At 50.8% G+C, this 22,833-nt stretch overlaps 1 protein-coding gene across 1 annotated transcript in view; it reads left to right on the plus strand.

Annotated features, from left to right (window-relative positions):
• Nucleotides 1-8,487: 8,487 nt before the first annotated feature.
• The window catches only part of PNPT1 (polyribonucleotide nucleotidyltransferase 1), a 233,576-nt gene continuing 219,230 nt past the window's right edge, over nucleotides 8,488-22,833 (plus strand). The window contains exons 1-4 of the mRNA XM_075338095.1: nucleotides 8,488-8,705; nucleotides 13,462-13,522; nucleotides 13,709-13,783; nucleotides 15,221-15,326. Of these exons, the coding sequence (XP_075194210.1) occupies nucleotides 8,536-8,705; nucleotides 13,462-13,522; nucleotides 13,709-13,783; nucleotides 15,221-15,326 (412 nt within the window). The 5' untranslated portion in view covers nucleotides 8,488-8,535. The remainder of the gene's footprint in view (nucleotides 8,706-13,461; nucleotides 13,523-13,708; nucleotides 13,784-15,220; nucleotides 15,327-22,833) is intronic.

Here is a 22,833-nt window from a genome sequence, read left to right on the forward strand (position 1 = left end):
TGAGCCTCCTGCCGCTGAGTACGCTCTTAGTACAGTCATGGCCAAAGGTTTTGCGAATGCTACAAATATTAATTATTACAAAGTCTACTGCTTAGGTTTTTCTAATGACAATTTGCATATACTCCAGAATGTCATAAAGAGTGATCAGCTTAACAGCAATTACTTGCAAAGTCAATATTGGCTAAGAAAATGAACTTCAACCCCCAAAACACATTTCAACATCATTGCATTCTTGCCTTAAAAGGAGCAGCTAACATTGTTTTAGTGATTGTTCAATTAACACAGGTGTGGGTGTTGATGAGGACAGGGCTGGCGATCAATCAGTCATGATTAAGTAAGAATGACACCACTGGACACTTTAAAAGGAGGCTGGTGCTTAGTATCATGGTTTCTCTTCAGTTAACCATGGTTATCTCTAAAGAAACACGTGCAGCCATCATTGCTCTGCACAAAAATGGCCTAACAGGGAAGAGTATCGCACCTACAAAGATTGCACCTCAGTCAACAATCTATCGCATCATCAAGAACTTCAAGGAGAGAGCTTCCATTGTTGCCAAAAAGGCTCCAGGGCGTCCAAGAAGGACCAGCAAACGCCAGGACCGTATCTTATTACTGTTTTAGCTGCGGGATCGGACTACCAGCAGTGCCGAGCTAGCTCAGCAATGGCAGCAGGCTGGTGTGAGTGCTTCTGCACGCACTGTGAGGCGGAGACTGCTTGAGCAAGGCCTGGTTTCAAGGAGGGCAGCAAAGAAGCCACTTCTCTCCAGAAAAAACATCAGGGACCGACTGATATTCTGCAAAAGGTACAGGGAGTGGACTGCTGAGGACTGGGTTAAAGTCATTTTCTCAGATGAATCCCCTTTTCGATTGTTTGGGACATCTGGAAAACAGCTTATTAGGAGAAGAAGAGGTGAGCACTACCACCAGTCTTGTCTCATGCCAACTGTTAAGCATCCTGAAACGATTCATGTGTGGGGTTGCTTCTCAGCCAAGGGAAATCGGCTCACTCACAGTCTTGCCTAAAAACATAGCCATGAATAAAGAATGGTACCAGAATGTCCTCCAAGAGCAACTTCTCCCAACTGTCCAAAAGCAGTTTGGCGCCCAACAATGCCTTTTCCAGCATGATGGAGCACCTTGCCATAAAGCAAAGGTGATCACTAAATGGCTCATGGAACAACACATAGAGATTTTGGGTCCATGGCCTGGAAACTCCCCAGATCTCAATCCCATTGAGAACTTGTGGGCAATCATCAAGAGACGGGTGGACAAACAAAAACCAACAAATTCTGGCAAAATGCAAGCATTGCTTATGCAAGAATGGACAGCTCTCAGTCAGGATTTAGTCCAGAAGTTGATTGAGAGCATGCCAGGGAGAAATGCAGAGGTCCTGAAGAAGAAGGGTCAACACTGCAAATATTGACTTGCTGCATTAACTCATTCTAACTGTCAATATAACCTTTTGGTACTCATAATATGATTGCAATTATGTTTCTGTATGTGATGTAAACATCAGACAAACACAATTAAAAACCAGAGGGCAACAGATCATGTGAAAATATAATTTTGGTGTCATTCTCAAAACTTTTGGCCATGACTGTACTGTGTTCCACCAACCCAGTGCTGTGCCACCCATGGTGTAGAAATAGGGGGAAAAGTGAGGAATGTGCTCTAGGAGTGATTGTATTACGTCACCGCCGGAGTCTGCTCCAGCGACTTCTGCTCCAATCGCCAGGCGACGCCGTGTTCCTGCCGTGGATGGTGCTGGTGATGGGAGAGGAGTCGATGCCAGCGGTGGGCGCAGGCTCCGATCATCCACTGGGCTGAGTTAGCTTGGGATCTGCAGTACCGCTGGCTGACTGTGGGTGGCATGTGTCTTCCAGCTGAAGTTGCCAGCATTCACCTACAGCCAATGGGAAGACACCACAAAGTTCTTATTCCCCCTCCTGTCACATGACCACTACCAGAGATAGTTCTGATTTTCCTGGCTCCTGTTACGTCCTATTCTGTTGGTGATTCCTGTGTGTTGACTTCTGCATGTTTTCTGACTACCCTCCTGCCTACTGTTTTTGTACCTCGCTGCCCGATCCGGATTTGACCTCTGCTACGTTTGCTGACTACGTCATTGTCTGCTGATTCTGTCCCTGTTCCGCAATTCCTGGTTTGACCCTGCCTGACTACTACTCTCATCGGACTGCAGCCTTCCACAGGTAGTGATCTCCAGTTCCCTGTGTAATTCCAAATTCCTGTAGAGGGGTTAAAGGGTTTCAGGGTTCTGGGGGTCCTGCTTGGTGAGTGGCTTCCCTCTAGCCTCCCCTTTACAGCCCATCTGAGTCTGTGGATCCAGGCAGGAGTTACTGATTGGCTATAGGTGAGTGTGTTATTTTCTGCAGAGTTGCGTCATGGCAGGAAGAAGTGATGGCGGTGAGTGACGGATAAAGAGGAAAAGCGAAGATGAATAACGTCAGCTAGAGACGTCACTTGTAAGTTAGTGTATTACATGTACACACACATTATACACTATATACAGAGCTCCTGTGTATAATGGCACTGATTGTAATATTAGTGTTATTAGTATTGTGGTTTGTATTCATGATCCTTATTGTAGTATTTTTCGGGCACTGTGTGGTGGTAATATGTGGTCTGGCCACAGTGTGTTGGTATTTCTCTGTTGTATGTGGTATTTTTTGATCATTGATGTGGTCTGGTCATAGTGTTGAGGTATTTCTCCCTTGTATGTAGTAATATTCGGTTACTATGTGCTCTGATTATGGTGTGGCGGTATTTCTCTCTTGTATGTGGTTGTATTTGGTTACTATGTGGTCGTAATATGTTGTCTGGTCATGGTGTGGCAGTATTTCTCTCTTGTATGTGGTATTATTGGTCTTGGTATAGTGGATTTTGTTGTGTCTGGAGGAGTACATTTTTTCTCTCTATCAATAAGGGGAAGATTATTTCCAGTGGAGATTAAATACTTGAATGTTTAACCCCTCCCTGTCCTGTAACTATTACACTGCACAAATATGCTAAGTAATTGCTTATTCTAAGGCCATGTGCACATGTTGAGTATTTGGTCAGTATTTTACCTCAGTATTTGTAGCCAAAAACAGAAGTGGTAAAATCAGAGGAAAAGTCTAATAGAAACACCTCTGCATTCTTCACCCACTCCTAGTTTTGGCTTAGAAATACTCACCAAATACTGAACGTGTGAACGTGGCCTAAGGATAAGTGATAACTTATTCATCTGTGGGGACCGATTGCTGGGGCCTGCACCGATCGTGCAAATTTTTATCCCCTTGAAAGTGGAGCCGATGTCCGACTCGTCCCCTGATCCATTCATGCAATAAGTGATCACCTACCTAACCTGTGGATCGGTGATCACTTGTCACCAAAGATCCCCCTGACTGCAAACTACTGTTTGTTCTGTGCGCACTAGGCATTTTTTTTTTCGCGCCGCGTTTTTACCGCGTTTTGGTGCGTTTTTTGCTGCGTTTGGCTCACTGCGTTTTTAATCAGTGAACAATGCCATTAAAGATTGTTGGAAAAAAAAAAAAAAGAAAAGGTCTGAGGTCATTCCCTTCTTCAATATGTTCTTCATTCTCCACTAGTGTATACAGGAGAGCAGACAGCTGCAGAACTAGTGTATACAGGAAAGCAGCTGCAGCACTACAAGGCTCAGCATGCTCCATCCAGGACTGTATGCTGGAGGGAGAGGCAGGGGGAGCAGGACTAGAAGGCTCAGCATACTTCATCCACTAATGTATGCAGGAGAGCAGACAGCAGCTGCAGAACTACAAGGCTCAGCATGCTCCATCCAGGACTGTATGCTGGAGGGAGAGACAGGGGGAGCAGAACTAGAAGGCTCAGCATACTTCATCCACTAGTGTATGCAGGAGAGCAGACAGCAGCTGAAGAACTACAAGGCTCAGCATCCTCCATCCAGGACTATATGCAGGAGTTTTTTGCCCAAAAAAAAATTTTTGTATGCTAGCCAGGTACAGCAGGCAGCTACGGGCTGCACCCAACCCCCAGCTGCCTATTTGTACCCGGCTGGGAACCAAAAATATAGGGAAGCCCTTTTTTTTTATTTCATGAATTTCATGAAATAATTTTTAAAAAAAAATGATGTGGGACCAATTTTTGAGTCCAGCCAGGTAAAATTAGGCAGCAAGGGATTGGAATCCGCAGTGCAGAGTGCCCAAGCTTTCTGGGTACCCCTGCTGCGAATTGCAGTCCACAGCCACCCCAGAAAATGGCGCTTTAATAGAAGCGCCATCTTCTGGAGCTGTATCCAACTCTTCCAGCTGCCCTGATGCCTGGTGGCTCGCTGGGTAATAATGGGGTTAGGGATAGCTATATATTATCAACTGGCCCTAAGCACGAAATTCATGGTGTCATGATGCGCCAGGTCCTGCAGCTATTGGACATACCCGGGAGCACACAGCCGGAGCGGGGCTGGCGGTACCGGGAGAGGAGCTGGGAGCGGACATGACACCGGGAGTCTGCAGACAGGTGAGTATTATGACTTTTTCTCCAATACTGTTCACTTTTGATTTCACAGCTGCCTCCACCTCTCGCCCGAACATGGCGCAGGACGGAAGGTGGAAGCAGCGGTGGTGGTACCGGGAGGATTCAGGCTTCTGTGTTTACCAACAGAAGGAATACTCTTCCTGTACACGTCACTGTACTACCCACCCCTTGCATTTATAGCTGCGTTTTTAGTCATAGAAACGCAGCTATATTTGCAATTTGCGTATTTCATTGCGTTTTTGAACATCTCATTGAACTCAATGAGTGAAAAACGCAGAAATAATTGACATGCTGCGTTTTTGTGGTCACCACAAAAACGCAGCTACAAAAAAACGCTGTGTGTGGACAGCACTTCTGAAAACCCATAGACATTGCCGGGGAAGCAATGTCATAGCGTTTTCTGTACAAAAACTAGGTAAAAAACGCCGCAAAAACGTCTAGTGCGCACAGGGCCTAACAGTACATCGGTTATTGTGTGTGTGCACAGATGTGCAGGAGCCGCCTGTGCTTCACAGTCAGTGCTCCACTATAACGGGGATAATGGCTAACGTTTATTTGCATATCGCTGTAGGGTGGGCCCCTGGGGTCAATTCCTCTGGTGAGCCCCAGACACCCCAGTCCGATGCTGATCCTACCCTTGTTTTAGCATGGGGAAGAGTGGTAGTGATTAGCAGCCAGACGCAGAGGCAAGTTTCCTACACATTGCACTCAAGTGGGAATTGCTCTATGGGGTTGATAAAATCTGGGACAAAGTAGTGGAGCAGCTGTGACGGTGGTACCTCAGCTTTACCGGCGGGAGGCATTGGAGTTGGCTCATAAACATATAATGAGTAGCCACATAGTAGGGAAAAAGACACTAGAGCGTATTCTGCAGCGTTTTTATTTTATTGGCCGGGGTTGTAGCTGAGGTTAAGATGTATCCAGAGTGTCAGCTGACTGCACCCACAGCAAATTTCCGTAGTCCATTGGTACCATTGCCTATTATAGAGGGTTTTTTTGAGAGGATTGCCATGGATCTGGTAGGACCAATTATGAAATCAGCCTGGGCCACCAGCATATATTGGTGGTGATGGACTACGCTATTCGTTACCTGGAGGCGGTCCCACTCCCACACACCTCGGCAAAGCTTATTGCTCGACAGTTGTTTACCATGTTCTGTCGTGTTGGGTTGCCCAAGGAGCTTATGTCTAAGGTCATCAGGGAACTGTGCAAACTTCTCCAGATTAAGCAGCTTTGCATGTCGGTGTAACATCCTCAAACTGATGGGCTAGTAGAACAGTTTAATAAAACGCTGAAAACTATGTTAAAAAGGGTGGTTTCTAAGGACGGGAAGGATTGAGACATGTTATAACCATATTTAATGTTCACCATCCGAGAAGTGCCAGTGTCTTCTACAGGATTTTTGCCGTTTGAATTATTATATGGCAAGCATCCTCGGGGTCTGATGGACAGTGTTAAAGAAGGATGGGAGCAGGAACCTACCCCCGCATAAAAGTGTAGTTGAGCACATCATGATATGGAGGACCGGATTACAACGGTAAGGGTGTGCTCACATGAACATATGACTCGCATGATTATCGGATCGCATCACCGGGTGTGGCTGGCTTGTCTCCTGACAGGAGTGGGTCTGCTGCATGTATTTCTATGCAGCTGAAATGCTCCTGTCCAGAGAGTGTGCGGCCATACCAGGTGATGACGATGCAAGACTCACCGAGTCACTTGCAAGTGTGACTCCAGCTTAATGCCGATTGTTAAAGGAGTTGTCCGACATAAACTCCAAAAAACAAAATTAAGTTAATCTGTGCTGTATTGTCATATAAAACACCCCCTACATTATGTTTTTGTTTTCTAACTTTTGTTTCTCTTGATTTTTCACTTTATTCTCTGCAGCTCTGTTTACATTCAACACAACCTAACATGACATGTTTGACTGCCAAACCCACAGTCACAGCTGGCACCGTCCCAGGCCTCAGTGTGCAGCCACACCCTCTGCACACACATTCCCGGTCAGTATTCTCTGCCCCAGCACCTGATAGATAAATGAGTACTATGTAATGAAAATTATATATAGCCCCTAATGTGTCTATAGGATATACACACACACACACACACACACACACACACACACACACACACACACACACACACAGTTATATAATATACATAATCCCCCCTCATGCACTCTCTTCTCTCCCACTGCACTGTCTCCTCTGCTCCCCAGCACTCCCCCGTCTCTCACCCCCATGAACTCTTGTCTCTGCCCCCCTGCTGTGTCACCCATGAACTCTTTTCTCTGCCCCCCACTCTGTCAGCCGTGCACACTCTTCTCTGCCCCCTCCCCCCCCCCGCTCGCCCTCCCTTCTCACCCATGCAGCATGCTGTCTCTTCTCCGTGCTGTGATGATTGCAGTGTCCTATACAGAGCTCAGTGCTGTTGTTCGCTGGTGTCAGGTGACATTCCTGCTTCTGACTGTATTCAGAAGCGAGGAGCACGGGACGCTGCATTTATCACAGAGACAGCGCACGGGGGGGGGAGGGGGGGTCACAGTTGCCCGGGCACCATACAACATAATGAGCTGAGGACACTGTTGGGCAAGCAACGCTCACGGTGTCCTGGACAGAGAGGGCAACCCTGTGTTTGTCCAGCACATACAGGGCACAGATAGCAGCGCACAGGGAGGGGGGCGGGGTCTCCATGCACTGTACAGCCCAGCAGGGCGGCAACATGCAGTAGCAGATTTGCATGTCAACATGGTCCTGCCCATGTTGACATGAAATGACCGGAAGCAGCAAAATCACAGCAGGAGCAGTCACATGACCCCTCTGAGCCGGGGGAGAGGGGCTGACAGCAGGGCAGGTAAGTGCTCACTATCTACTTACCTGCCCCAATGTAGCCCAATAGGGTAATAATAAAAAAAGCAAAATAAGCCGGATAACCCCTTTAAGGAACATGAGTTGGATGCCTAGGCGGCACATCAGCCCACACTGAGAGAAATTGGAGAATTTGATCATCTTGACCTGTAGTGCAGGCAGAGAACCCAACAGCAGATGATACAGGTACATAGAGATACATCTGTACACAGCAGGGTATTTCTTTGTATCTGTATTCTAGAGGTGAAGAAAAAGTCAGATTTTTTAGTTCCTATAAAACTGCAAAAAAATAATGAAAAGCAATTACAAAAATTGATTTTTTTATTGTTTGTGCCCGCACCACACAACACAATACCAGTCTTCTCGGATTATTACGTTTGCTGAGTTTCTTTTATGCTTTTTCTCCATATTTCATGCATTTTTGAGGCAGATGTGACTTGTCCCAGCACAGTGGATGTGATTTCATGACCTCTCCATCCTCAGCGAGCCTAATAATGCGGATGAACCCTGCAGTTTGGGTGAATCAAAGCTTTTCTGTACTATAAAAACCACATTAAAAATGCGGCTTCACATGTGCACCAAAAACGCATGAAATAATGGGGGAAAAGGCATAAAACATGCAGAAAAATGCAATAATCAGAAAGGATTAATATTGTGAAGCTTGGTGCAGATATCTGCAGAAAATAAAAAAAAACACTGGATTTATGCAACGTGTGAACATGGCCTTATAAAAAAAAAAACAATGTCATATACTCGTGGGTCTCCCGTCCAGGCAGTGATCTGGAGCGGAGCCCTGTGAATGGCTCTCTAGTCTCAGCCGTCCTGGATACAGCGGACAGTCCTGGATTTGGGTCCCTATGGATTGCACAGGTCCTCTCCCCCTCCCGTCCAGCCTCCACTCCGGGGCACTGTTGTATAATACATGGACAATCATTCTATTGTATGCATTGCGCCCTCTGGCGTCCTGACACGGCAATAAGAAATGACGTCACCAGTCGCAGCAGCGTGACCGCTCTAACTCCTCCCAAGACCCTTCGAATCGAAACCAGATTGTTTTACAGAGGTCGAAGTGACGTAGAGGCAGCGACAACCAATCAGCGCACGTGTCTTTGGGAGGTGACGGAGAACTACTGTCATGGCGGCCTCCTTGAGATGCCGGCTGGAAGCGATAAGCGGGACGCTGTACAGGAGCGGGAGCTCTGCTCGGTGCCGGATCGGGCGCTGTGCTCTGCCCTGGTCCCGGCCGCATGTGCACGGAGGAGTGAGGACATCCAGCCGCCCTGTGTGTATGGAGCTAGGGGGCAGGTAACGGCTGCAGCGGGGACACGTGACAGCCTGCTATGTGCGGGGAGCCGGCAGAGGGGACAGGTGACAGCCAGCAGGGAGCCGGCAGAGGGGGCAGGTGACAGCCTGCTATGTGCGGGGAGCCGGCAGAGGGGACAGGTGACAGCCAGCAGGGAGCCGGCAGAGGGGGCAGGTGACAGCCTGCTATGTGCGGGGAGCCGGCAGAGGGGACAGGTGACAGCCTGCTATGTGCGGGGAGCCGGCAGAGGGGACAGGTGACAGCCAGCGGCGAGCCAGCAGAGGGGACAGGTGACAGCCTGCTATGTGCGGGGAGCCGGCAGAGGGGACAGGTGACAGCCAGCAGGGAGCCGGCAGAGGGGACAGGTGACAGCCTGCTATGTGCGGGGAGCCGGCAGAGGGGACAGGTGACAGCCTGCTATGTGCGGGGAGCCGGCAGAGGGGACAGGTGACAGCCAGCGGGGAGCCGGCAGAGGGGACAGGTGACAGCCTGCTATGTGCGGGGAGCCGGCAGAGGGGACAGGTGACAGCCAGCGGGGAGCCGGCAGAGGGGACAGGTGACAGCCAGCGGCGAGCCAGCAGAGGGGACAGGTGACAGCCAGCGGGGAGCCGGCAGAGGGGACAGGTGACAGCCAGCGGGGAGCCGGCAGAGGGGACAGGTGACAGCCAGCAGGGAGCCGGCAGAGGGGGCAGGTGACAGCCTGCGGGGAGCCGACAGAGGGGGCAGGTGACAGCCTGCTATGTGCGGGGAGCCGGCAGAGGGGACAGGTGACAGCCAGCGGGGAGCCGGCAGAGGGGACAGGTGACAGCCAGCGGGGAGCCGGCAGAGGGGACAGGTGACAGCCAGCGGGGAGCCGGCAGAGGGGACAGGTGACAGCCTGCTATGTGCGGGGAGCCGGCAGAGGGGACAGGTGACAGCCAGCAGGGAGCCGGCAGAGGGGGACAGGTGACAGCCAGCGGGGAGCCGGCAGAGGGGACAGGTGACAGCCAGCGGGGAGCCAGCAGAGGGGACAGGTGACAGCCTGCTATTTGCGGGGAGTCGGCAGAGGGGACAGGTGACAGCCAGCGGGGAGCCGACAGAGGGGGCAGGTGACAGCCTGCTATGTGCGGGGAGCCGGCAGAGGGGACAGGTGACAGCCAGCGGGGAGCCGGCAGAGGGGACAGGTGACAGCCAGCGGGGAGCCGGCAGAGGGGACAGGTGACAGCCAGCGGGGAGCCGGCAGAGGGGACAGGTGACAGCCTGCTATGTGCGGGGAGCCGGCAGAGGGGACAGGTGACAGCCAGCAGGGAGCCGGCAGAGGGGGACAGGTGACAGCCAGCGGGGAGCCGGCAGAGGGGACAGGTGACAGCCAGCGGGGAGCCGGCAGAGGGGACAGGTGACAGCCTGCTATGTGCGGGGAGTCGGCAGAGGGGACAGGTGACAGCCAGCGGGGAGCCGGCAGAGGGGACAGGTGACAGCCAGCGGGGAGCCGGCAGAGGGGACAGGTGACAGCCTGCTATGTGCGGGGAGTCGGCAGAGGGGACAGGTGACAGCCAGCGGGGAGCCGGCAGAGGGGGCAGGTGACAGCCTGCTATGTGCGGGGAGCCGGCAGAGGGGACAGGTGACAGCCAGCGGGAAGCCGGCAGAGGGGACAGGTGACAGCCAGCGGGGAGCCGGCAGAGGGGGCAGGTGACAGCCTGCTATGTGCGGGGAGCCGGCAGAGGGGACAGGTGACAGCCAGCGGGGAGCCGGCAGAGGGGACAGGTGACAGCCAGCGGGGAGCCGGCAGAGGGGACAGGTGACAGCCAGCGGGGAGCCGGCAGAGGGGACAGGTGACAGCCAGCGGGGAGCCGGCAGAGGGGATACATGTCAGCCCGCGGGGAGCCGGCAGAGGGGATACATGTCAGCCCGCGGGGAGCCGGCAGAGGGGACAGGTGACAGCCAGCGGGGAGCCGGCAGAGGGGACAGGTGACAGCCAGCGGGGAGCCGGCAGAGGGGGCAGGTGACAGCCTGCTATGTGCGGGGAGCCGGCAGAGGGGACAGGTGACAGCCAGCGGGGAGCCGGCAGAGGGGACAGGTGACAGCCAGCGGGGAGCCGGCAGAGGGGACAGGTGACAGCCAGCGGGGAGCCGGCAGAGGGGACAGGTGACAGCCAGCGGGGAGCCGGCAGAGGGGATACATGTCAGCCCGCGGGGAGCCGGCAGAGGGGATACATGTCAGCCCGCGGGGAGCCGGCAGAGGGGACGTGTGACAGCCTGCGGGGAGCTAGTAGAGGGGATACATGTCAGCCTGCGGGGAGCCGGCAGAGGGGATACATGTCAGCCCGCGGGGAGGCGGCAGAGGGGGACAGGTGTCAGCCCGCGGGGAGGCGGCAGAGGGGGACAGGTGTCAGCCCGCGGGGAGCCGGCAGAGGGGGACGGGTGATGTATATACTGTAAAGCTGAGTAATCTGTACCTCTAATGTAGAGATCTGTTTTGCAGTTTTCCGTAGTTGTAAAGGAATGGGGTGAAGTTGGGTTGGACACTGCATTCCCCGCTCTCCCTATTTCCCACCTCCTGTGATTGACTGGCAGGTCACTGAAGCAGGAGCCAATCAGAGATGAGGTGGGACGGAGCTGTCGGTGCAGGATCCGCCCACTGCACTTACTGCTCATTCGTATACAGTTTTGTCTGGATTTCTCTAAAATAGAACAGATTTCTGCAGACAAGCTCCGGGCCTCCTCCACAGCCCTTACACCCCGGTCACTGGATAGTGATATATATTCACTCTTTACCTGGAAATATTGCTGTCACTTCTGAAAGAGCCGGTGCACTGTACTGAGATTAGGACTGTACATACTTAGGTTCATGCGAGTGCAGTGAGCCTCAGCGATGAGAAACCTCCTCGCTCCGTGTGATCCTGACTCCTCACCCCGCCGGTCATCTCCACTATGAGATACACGTGCTGCGCACCTTGCTGCGGGTGCGGGTCTGTAGTTTGTGTGGTGCGTGCGTTTCTCCTTCTTCATTTATTAACATACATGGAAATCTTTCAAGCCTTGTAAATCATCTGTGCGATGAGGATCTTATCATGGGCTACTTCCAACAGGATGCTGCAACGTGTCACACGCCTGAACGAATAAAGCCGTCTTTGGTGACTGTGATTTCCAAGGGACTGTGGTCACCAAGATCGCCTAATTTACCAGCACTGGATTTTATTCCTTTGGGGCCACGTGCATGGTCGGGTGTACAGTCACCAGACACGCACATTACAGGCTCTCCGAGAAATTCAGGCTGTGACCCCAGACGTCCTGCACAATGCATTCATCAATATGGACGAGCTTATGCTTGGATGCGAACGGTAGATATTTTCAACACTTGCTTTAATACATCAGTTTCTCATGAACCGCAGTACAGTCCAAATCTCAGTAGGGTCTACCTCCTCTTTTAGAGGTTACGGTAATTTTTCCAGGTAAAGTAGTGAGTGATTTCCCCTTGTAGGACCCAGATTTTAATAAGCCTTACTATAAAAATACATTTAAGCCAGAAATACATTGAAGGGAACCTGTCAGGTGCAATATGCACCCAGAGCCACGAGCAGTTCTGGGTGCATATTAGTAATCCCTGCCTAATCGTCCCTGTATACACTAGCATAGATAAACAGAATTTTAGAAAAAGTATTTCTAAAGATCGTATATTATATGCTAATGAGGCCAGGGACTAACCACAAGGGCGTGAATTCCCTTGGCTAGTCGGCCCCCTTAACATGTTAGCACTCCCCTGTGGGCGTACTAACATGCTAATGAATGCGCAGCTTCACCGCACTATACCTCACTGTTCATGGCGGCTGACAGAGGATGGCTGCGCATGATCCGGAGTACTCGGGACTTCAGATCATGCGCACTAAATTGATGCTGGGTGTAAGCTTCCCGGCTTCAGTGAGGAATAGTGTGCATGACCGAAAGTCCTGGGGACTCTGGATCATGCACAGTTCCCATCCATCCTCCGCCAGCCGCCATCAAGACTGAGGTATGTGCGGTGTTTCTGCACGTTCATTAGCCTATTGGTACGCCCACAGGGGAGTGCTAACATGCTAGAGGGGCCGACTAGCCAAGGGAACTCACACCCTTGTGACTAGTCCCTGCGCTCATTAGCATATAAGAAACTATCTTTAGAAATACTTTTTCTAAAGATCTCTTTATCTATGCTACTAGATACAAGGACAGTTAGGCAGGGATTACTAATATGGACCCAGAACTGCTTGTGGTTCTGAGTGTATATTGCACCTGACAGGATCCCTTTTAAGAAAAAAATGTCCGAATGCACATTCAATCCACGAGTGTTCCTGCAAAACCCCCCATATACGTGCATGCTCGCTTGGATTAGTGAAGAATACATGTGTTCTCCTAAGATTATGTCCCCCCCCCCCCCTCCCCCCCTGGAGCCCACAACAGATCAAGTTTTTATGATTCCCCTAATATTGAACAGGTGATGCGATTTATGTCAATACTAAGGAAATCCTGAAACATGATCTGTTGGGGGCTCCTGAGGCCTGGAGTTGGGGATCACCGTCCTAAGACAATCCTGTACTATAAAAAATAGGTGATCAGCTGGTCTTGTCAAATCGGTCTCTTACGCTGCCATTCATGTATCATCTAAGGCCACTTTTCCGCCACATTCATGCATCAAGTATTTAGTGGGGTTTTTACCTCGGTAGTTTGTTTGCTATTGATTGTTTTGGGGTTTTTTTTGAGTTGTGGTATCACATTTTAAGCTTTTGTTTCTCCTTTGTGCCTGCAGAAACTTAGAGATCACGTCAGGGAAGTTGGCCCGTTTTGCCGATGGATGCGCTGTAGTGAAGGTAACCACCATGTATGGAATCTAGAGCTACAGATTATATAACATTTGCATAGGACTGCTGTGAGGTCAGGTGGGCTAAGCACCCTCAGACTGTGTAGCTCACAAGCAAAAAATACCATTTTGTTTCTATTTATGGACAACTTGTATCTAATGATAAGAATAAAAATATGTTTTATTTTTTTTCCAGCTAGGTGATACGTCTGTAATGGTAACGGCCGTGAGTAAAACAAAGCCTTCCCCATCCCAGTTCATGCCATTAGTGGTAAGTGATGTCCCTGCTCAAATCAAGCAGCTTCTAAAAGTGTCTGTATGAAGTGTGTTGTGTCCGCCGTTGACCACTCCTTTTCATGAGACTGGTTATATTCATTTCTTTGTTTGCTATATGCTTTTTTTGCTTATTTTTTCTATTTAGTGTTCTGCAGTTAAAAGGGTATTCCCCTATTTGCTGGCTTGAGCACTGGGATCTCCAGCAGTCCCAAGATTGGGACTCTCAAACCCTGAGAACAGAGATTTTAAATGCAGTGCACCGGAAAAAATGGCCAACTACGGCTTTCTCCGGCAGTCCTATAGACAAAGAATGTAAATCAAAAAGGTCCATGGAGCCTCTGTTAGGAGTCTCGACACGGAAAATAGCCAGATATCCCTCCGGGAAGGACCTAGCCAGGGAGTGGCTCTTTTTAGGAGACCACCACAACCACCATATTTAAGTTGCCCTTTTAGTCAATATCCAACTCTTGACGAGTTTTTAAAGATATGACAAGGGAAATACCAAGGCCAGGTATCCATCCACAGAGAGTATTTTTGGGGTATTGCCCCTCATCAGTGTGGAGTAGGATTCTGGCCATGTGGGAGCAATGCCTAGTAGACCAACAAGACAAAACAATCACTGATCTCGGGGAGACCAGCCAGAGAAAACACTGCCAGCAGCCAACAAAGGATTTCACTGTGTTGAGCGCCCTCGTTGGCTGCCGGCAGTGTTTTCTCCGGCTGGTCTCCCCGAGATCAGTGATTGTTTTGTCTTGTTGGTCTACTAGGCATTGCTCACACATGTAGCAGAGGTTGAGCATGTTATCTCCCTCTCTATTAAAGACAGGGCTGCAGAGCCGCAATCTTGGGGCAGTGGTGGTTGCACCCCCGTGATCAGCAGATAATTCCCTATCCTATGGATAAGATTTAACTTGTGTTTTTGGAAATAAGGCAGAGGCCACACGGGGACTAATGCGAGCCTTGCATGACACTCTGCTCACGCTGGCAGCACAGCAGGAGCCGAGTGTCATGCGAGTGTCACTGCGACTGAGGTCCGATCATGCGATCGGACCTCAGCTGCGGGGGACGGACCAGCGCTGCAGAGGGGAGGGAGGGATTTATCTCCCCCTCTCCTCCGTTGCCAGCTATTGCTATTCTCGCCTTGCACTTGCGGTACATCGGTGTACTGCGAGTGCAGTGCGATCTTTCTCTCGCCCCATACACTTGAATGGGTGCGAGAGAATCTAGGATCACATTACAGTCGTAGCATGCTGAGATTGTTTTCTCAGTGTGATTGGGGCTGAGAAAATAATTGCTCATGGGTGCTGGGACATGGACCAATCTTAGCCTGAGTGGAATGCGATGTTTTATCGCATTCCACTTGGTCCAATTTTCATGCCGTGTGGCTTAGACCTAACCCTTTAATGAGGACATTGTTATCTTCCCTTTCTAGGTTGACTATAGACAGAAAGCTGCGGCTGCAGGAAGGATACCTACAAATCATCTTCGAAGAGAACTTGGCTCCACTCCCCATGAAATTCTTACAAGCAGAGTTATAGGTACCTTACAATGAAGGAAACGATTAGCAGTATTTATAATGGAGGTCCTGTCTTTTCTCCTGACGTGTTTAAATATTTGCAATCCTCAATATTGAAATTCTTAAGTAGTTTTTCGTATAACTTTGCATATTGCTGTTCCTCTTAGTCCTGTAAATGTACAATAAATTGACACCAGCTTTTGGGGAGTGCTGGGGAGGTCTGAGAATGTCTAGCCAGTGCTGTGTGTAGGGACACACGGCTGAAAAATGATGAGTGGTGACACCCAGTTGTCACTTTGTTCATAAATTCCTAGGAAGAATAGCAGCACAACAGAGAGCTGGAAGAAGATGCTCCCAAAGTGCCAGTCAATGGAGAAGACAATTGTTAAAGGGAATTCGTCACCAGGTTTTTGCCACCTAATCTGGGAGCAGCATAACGTAGCGAAAGAGATTCCAGCCATGTGTCACTTGCTGAGCTGCTTAGTGTATTTTTGATGATCTACTTCTGATTATTCAGTGATTTTATCATTAGAGGACTACTTGCCATGCTGCAGGTAGTCCAGCATACTCATGAGCTCTTTCCAACTGCTAGATCTGCAGCAGAGAAAACAGTGATTTTTATCAAAATAAAAGCAAACCGTTCAGAAAGGGACACATTGCTGGAATCAGGGTCTCTATATTATGCTGCTTTCAAATGGGGTAACAAAAACCTGATGACGTATTCCCTTTATCGTTTACATGTCAGGAGAGGCGAGCTGTCCTCTCTAACAATATTGTCACCTGTAGGGAAAATTATAGAGGTTTTCCCACCAACGAAGTTGATTTTAGTCAATAGATCTTGGAATAATTAAGTTACAGAATTGGATGTGTTTAAGAAAAAAAAAAAAGTTTTCTTTGGCGCTCCATTGGGAGACCCAGACAATTGGGTGTATAGCTATGCCTCCGGAGGCCACACAAAGTATTTACACTAAAAGTGTAAAGCCCCTCCCCTTCAGCCTATACACCCCCCGTGCTGCCACGGGCTCCTCAGTTTTTATGCTTTGTGCGAAGGAGGCAGACATCCACGCATAGCTCCACAGCTTAGTCAGCAGCAGCTGCTGACTATGTCGGATGGAAGAAAAGAGGGCCCATAACAGGGCTCCCAGCATGCTCCCTTCTCACCCCACTCTTGTCGGCGGTGTTGTTAAGGTTGAGGTATCCATTGCGGGTACGGAGGCTGGAGCCCACATGCTGTTTTCCTTCCCCATCCCCCTTAGGGCTCTGGGTGAAGTGGGATCCTATCGGTCTCCAGGCACATGAGACCGTGCTCCATCCACAGCTCCTGAGGACTCAGCTGGATAGGAGCCGAGTATCGTTCAGGGACATGGCCCTGCTACTTTGAGGTACTCTGTGTCCCCGTGGGGACCGCGCACAGCAACACTCCAGCATTGCTGGGTGTGCTAGTGCACCGGGGACCGCGGCGCTGACTGCGTTTGTGCCTTTACACACTGCAGCGTCGCTGAGTGTGTTAGTGTATGGGGACTGCCGCGCTGACCGCCGCTGCCATTGTTATCACTGCGGCGCGGCTGGGACTGTTAGTGCGCCGGGGACTTCCGCGCCGACCGCGCTTATACGGCGGCCGCGCTTATAACTTTAGTCCCCGGCTTTTGCGGCCTAGTCTCATTATTTTCCCGCCCCCAGGCCTGCCAGTCAGGGGAAGGGCGGGACGCTGTAAAGGACGTCAGCAACTGAGGCTGGAGCATGCTTTGCATACTCCACCCCCCTCACTGTGCACAGTGGGGCACCAGATTCCCGCACTTTCTAGGGCACGCCCACGGCCCCCTCCTCTCCTCAGGACGCCGGCAGCCATTCCTGTCAGCTCTGCTAACGCTGGAGAGGTGAGACAAGCTCAGGGAGACCCAGGCAGGAATTCTGGTGACCACACAACCGCTTTGCGCGGGCGGTAAGCAGCACCTGTGGTGCTGGCCCCACTAGTGCAGAAGTGTACTTATAGATTATATGATTATAGGCTATACTTTACACTGTATGGTGCACGGTTGTTTATTTGGCTATATACCCTCCTGTATTGCTCAGAGGAGACAACAGCATGTCGTCCACAAATAGCAAGGGTGCCAAAGCACAGTCTTACTATGCTGCCTGTGCAGCATGTACGGCTATACTGCCGGCAGGTTCCACTGACCCTCATTGTGTGCAATGCTCGGCCCCTGTGGCACTTACTCACCCGGAGCCTCTGCTAAGGGTGGCCCAGGGAGAACCACCTGTTAACACTGTCCAGGTGACAGGGACGGAGTTTGCAGTTTTTACTGAAAGACTTTCTGAGACTATGGTTAAGATATTAGAAGCCTTGCAGTCCAGGCCGGCATCTCAAGCCATGGGCACTGTGGAATCATTGCCCCCTGGCCCCCCTCAGTTGGAACAACAATGTTCTCCCGGGGTGTCTCATAGATCCCAGAGTGAGGTCTCTGACATGGAACGCAGCCCCAGACCGACTAAGCGAGCTCGCTATGAAATCCCCTCGACATCATCACATTGTTCAGGGTCTCAGCGAGAGGACTCTCTGTATGATGAAGCGGAGGTAGCTGATCAGGATTCTGATCCTGAAGCCGCTCTCAACCTTGATACTCCTGATGGGGACGCTATAGTGAATGATCTTATTGCGTCCATCAATCAAATGTTGGATATTTCTCCCTCAGCTCCTCCAGTGGAGGAGTCAGCTTCTCAGCAGGAGAAATTCCGTTTCAGGTTTCCTAAGCGTACAACGAGTATGTTTCTGGACCACTCTGACTTCAGAGAGGCAGTCCAGAAACACCGAGCTTGTCCAGATAAGCGTTTTTCCAAGCGCCTTAAGGATACACGTTACCCCTTCCCCCCTGACGTGGTCAAGGGCTGGACTCAGTGTCCCAAGGTGGATCCTCCAATCTCCAGACTGGCGGCTAGATCCATAGTTGCAGTGGAAGATGGAGCTTCACTCAAGGATGCCACTGACAGACAGATGGATCTCTGGTTGAAATCCATCTATGAAGCTATCGGCGCGTCTTTTGCTCCAGCATTCGCAGCCGTATGGGCACTCCAAGCTATCTCAGCTGGTCAGGCGCAAATTGACGCACTCACACGTACGTCTGCGCCGCAGGTGGCGTCTATAACCTCTCAAACGTCGGCATTTGCGTCCTACGCTATTAATGCTGTCCTGGACTCTGCGAGCCGTACGGCGGTTGCAGCCGCCAATTCGGTGGCAATACGCAGGGCCTTGTGGCTACGGGAATGGAAGGCAGATTCGGCTTCCAAAAAGTGCTTAACTGGTTTGCCATTTTTCTGGCGACCGTTTGTTTGGTGAGAGATTGGATGAAATCATCAAACAATCCAAGGGAAAGGAAACATCCTTACCCCAGGCCAAACCAAAAGCATCCTTGGTCGGTGGCAGGCTCTCCCGCTTTTGCGACACCTGGCTGCCACAAGTAAAAGACCGTTGGGTGAGAGACATTTTGTCTCACGGTTACAGGATAGAGTTCAGCTCTCGTCCTCCGACTCGATTCTTCAGAACATCTCCGCCTCCCAAGCGAGCCGAGGCTCTTCTGCAGGCGGTGGGCATTCTGAAGGCAGAAGGAGTGGTGGTCCCGGTTCCTTTTCAGCAACAGGGTCACGGTTTCTACTCCAACCTGTTTGTGGTTCCAAAGAAGGACGGGTCCTTCCGTCCTGTTTTGGACCTAAAACTGCTCAACAAACACGTAATGACCAGGCGGTTCCGGATGGAATCCCTCCGCTCCGTCATCGCCTCAATGTCCCAAGGAGATTTCCTCGCATCGATCGATATCAAAGATGCTTATCTCCACGTACCGATTGCTCCAGAGCATCAGCGCTTCCGGCGCTTCGCCATAGGAGACGAACACCTTCAGTTCGCGGCACTGCCGTTCGGCCTGGCGACAGCCCCAAGGGTTTTCACCAAGGTCATGGCTACAGTAGTTGCGGTCCTCCACTCTCAGGGTCACTCGGTGATACCTTACTTAGACAATCTGCTGGTCAAGGCACCCTCTCAAGAGGCATGCCAACACAGCCTCAACGTTACTCTGGAGACTCTCCAGAGTTTGTGGTGGATCATCAATTTTCCAAAGTCAAATCTGACACCGGTCCAATCGCTGACATATCTTGGCATGGAGTTTCATACTCTTCCAGCGATAGTGAAGCTTCCGCTGGACAAACAGCGTTCACTACAGACAGGGGTGCAATCTCTCCTTCAAGGTCGGTCACACCCCTTGAGGCGCCTCATGCACTTCCTGGGGAAGATGGTGGCAGCAATGGAGGCAGTCCCTTTCGCGCAGTTTCACCTGCGTCCTCTTCAATGGGACATCCTACGCAAATGGGACAGGATGCCGACGTCCCTAGACAGGAACGTCTCCCTCTCTCAGGCAACCAAAGCTTCCCTTCGGTGGTGGCTTCTTCCCACCTCATTATCGAAGGGGAAATCCTTCCTACCCCCATCCTGGGCGGTGGTCACGACGGACGCGAGTCTGTCAGGGTGGGGAGCAGTCTTTCTCCACCACAGGGCTCAGGGTACGTGGACTCAGCAAGAGTCCTCACTTCAGATCAATGTTCTGGAGATCAGGGCAGTGTATCTTGCCCTAAAAGCGTTCCAGCAGTGGCTGGAAGGCAAGCAGATCCGAATTCAGTCGGACAACTCCACAGCGGTGGCTTACATCAACCACCAAGGTGGAACACGCAGTCGGCAAGCCTTCCAGGAAGTCCGGTGGATTTTGATGTGGGTGGAAGCCACGGCCTCCACCATCTCCGCAGTTCACATCCCGGGCGTGGAAAACTGGGAAGCAGACTTTCTCAGTCGCCAGGGCATGGACGCAGGGGAATGGTCCCTTCACCCGGACGTGTTTCAGGAGATATGTTGCCGCTGGGGGATGCCGGACGTCGACCTAATGGCGTCACGGCACAACAACAAGGTCCCAACATTCATGGCTCGATCTCAAGATCACAGAGCTCTGGCGGCAGACGCCTTAGTTCAGGATTGGTCGCAGTTTCAGCTTCCTTATGTGTTTCCTCCTCTGGCACTGTTGCCCAGAGTGTTACGCAAGATCAGGGCCGACTGCCGCCGCGCCATCCTCGTCGCTCCAGACTGGCCGAGGAGGTCGTGGTACCCGGATCTGTGGCATCTCACGGTCGGCCAACCGTGGGCACTGCCAGACCGACCAGACTTGCTGTCTCAAGGGCCGTTTTTCCATCTGAATTCTGCGGCCCTCAACCTGACTGTGTGGCCATTGAGTCCTGGATCTTAGCGTCTTCAGGATTATCTCAAGAGGTCATTGCCACTATGAGACAGGCTAGGAAACCAACGTCCGCCAAGATCTACCACAGGACATGGAAAATATTCCTGTCGTGGTGCTCTGCTCAGGGTTTCTCTCCCTGGCCATTTGCCTTGCCCACTTTTCTGTCCTTTCTTCAATCCGGATTGGAAAAGGGTTTGTCGCTAGGCTCCCTTAAGGGACAAGTCTCTGCGCTCTCTGTGTTTTTTCAGAAGCGCCTGGCCAGACTCCCACAGGTACGCACGTTCCTGCAAGGGGTTTGTCACATCGTCCCTCCTTACAAGCGTCCGTTAGAACCCTGGGATCTGAACAGGGTGCTGATGGTTCTTCAGAAACCACCGTTCGAGCCAATGAGGGATATTTCGCTCGCACGCCTTTCACAGAAAGTGGTTTTTCTAGTAGCAGTCACATCACTTCGCAGAGTGTCTGAGCTTGCTGCACTGTCATGCAAAGCTCCTTTCCTGGTGTTTCACCAGGACAAGGTGGTTCTGCGTCCAGTTCCGGAATTCCTCCCTAAGGTGGTATCCCCTTTTCATCTCAATCAGGACATCTCCTTACCCTCGTTTTGTCCTCATCCAGTTCACCAATGTGAAAAGGATTTGCACTTGTTAGATCTGGTGAGAGCACTCAGTCTACATTTCTCGTACGGCGCCCCTGCGCCGCTCGGATGCACTCTTTGTCCTTGTCGCTGGCCAGCGTAAAGGGACACAAGCTTCCAAATCAACCCTGGCTCGGTGGATCAAGGAACCAATTCTCGAAGCTTATCGTTCCTCGGGGCTTCCGGTTCCCTCAGGACTGAAGGCCCATTCTACCAGGGCCGTGGGAGCGTCCTGGGCCTTGCGACACCAGGCTACGGCTCAGCAGGTGTGTCAGGCGGCTACCTGGTCGAGCCTGCACACTTTCACGAAACACTATCAGGTGCATACCTATGCTTCGGCAGATGCCAGCCTAGGTAGGCTAGTCCTTCAGGCGGCGGTTGCCCACCTGTAGGACGGAGCCGTTACGGCTCTATTATGAGGTATTATTTACCCACCCAGGGACTGCTTTTGGACGTCCCAATTGTCTGGGTCTCCCAATGGAGCGCCAAAGAAAAAGGGAATTTTGTTTACTTACCGTAAATTCCTTTTCTTCTAGCTCCAATTGGGAGACCCAGCACCCGCCCCTGTTTTTGTGTACACATGTTGTTCATGTTGAATGGTTTCAGTTCTCCGATATTCCTTCGGATTGAATTTACTTTAAACCAGTTTATAATTTTTTCCTCCTTCTTGCTTTTGCACCAAAACTGAGGAGCCCGTGGCAGCACGGGGGGTGTATAGGCTGAAGGGGAGGGGCTTTACACTTTTAGTGTAAATACTTTGTGTGGCCTCCGGAGGCATAGCTATACACCCAATTGTCTGGGTCTCCCAATTGGAGCTAGAAGAAAAGGAATTTACGGTAAGTAAACAAAATTCCCTTCTTTGTGCTGAGATCTTATATGTGCCCCTGCTGCGTACTGTGTAATGGCTGTGTCTGACCGTACAGGGACATGTAATAAATTTTCCTGCCTATTTTTTAAAAAAATGTTTTACCTGAAATAAAGAATACTTAGTGATCCCAGGCTGTAATGTTTGTATACTCTTGTGTCCTCCCCGACCCAGGAGATGTGGTATGATCAGACCATATCCCTGTACGGTCAGACACGGCCATTACACAGTACACAGCAGGAGCATATATAAGATTATCTCAGCACAGGGGTATTTTTTTTAAACCCATCTAATTGTGGAAGCCATCACTATACCAAGATCTATTGATTTAAATTAACTTTAAAATTAACTTTTGTTTGTGGAAAACCCCTTTAAGCTATTAGTATTTTTTGGGAATGTTACATGATACACTACAAATCCAGACAAAAGCATTTTGAGGCTATGTTCACACTGCGGATTTGATCTGCGGCATTGGTTCTTGACATCTGTAGAAAGTTTTACAGATTGTTTGGGAAGTTGTGTGTTACAAACGTGTTTCTTTGTCGCTCCATTGGGAGACCCAGACAATTGGGTGTATAGCTTCTGCCTCCGGAGGCCACACAAAGTATTACACCTTAAAAAGTGTAACCCCTCCCCTCTGCTATACACCCTCCCGTGCATCACGGGCTCATCAGTTTTATGCTTTGTGTTGAAGGAGGCACACATGCACTCATGCTCCCATTTTAGTCAGCAGCAGCTGCTGATTTTATCGGATGGAAGA

This window comes from Anomaloglossus baeobatrachus, chromosome 3 (genome assembly GCF_048569485.1).
Source record: "Anomaloglossus baeobatrachus isolate aAnoBae1 chromosome 3, aAnoBae1.hap1, whole genome shotgun sequence".
Taxonomy (NCBI): Eukaryota; Metazoa; Chordata; class Amphibia; order Anura; family Aromobatidae; genus Anomaloglossus; species Anomaloglossus baeobatrachus.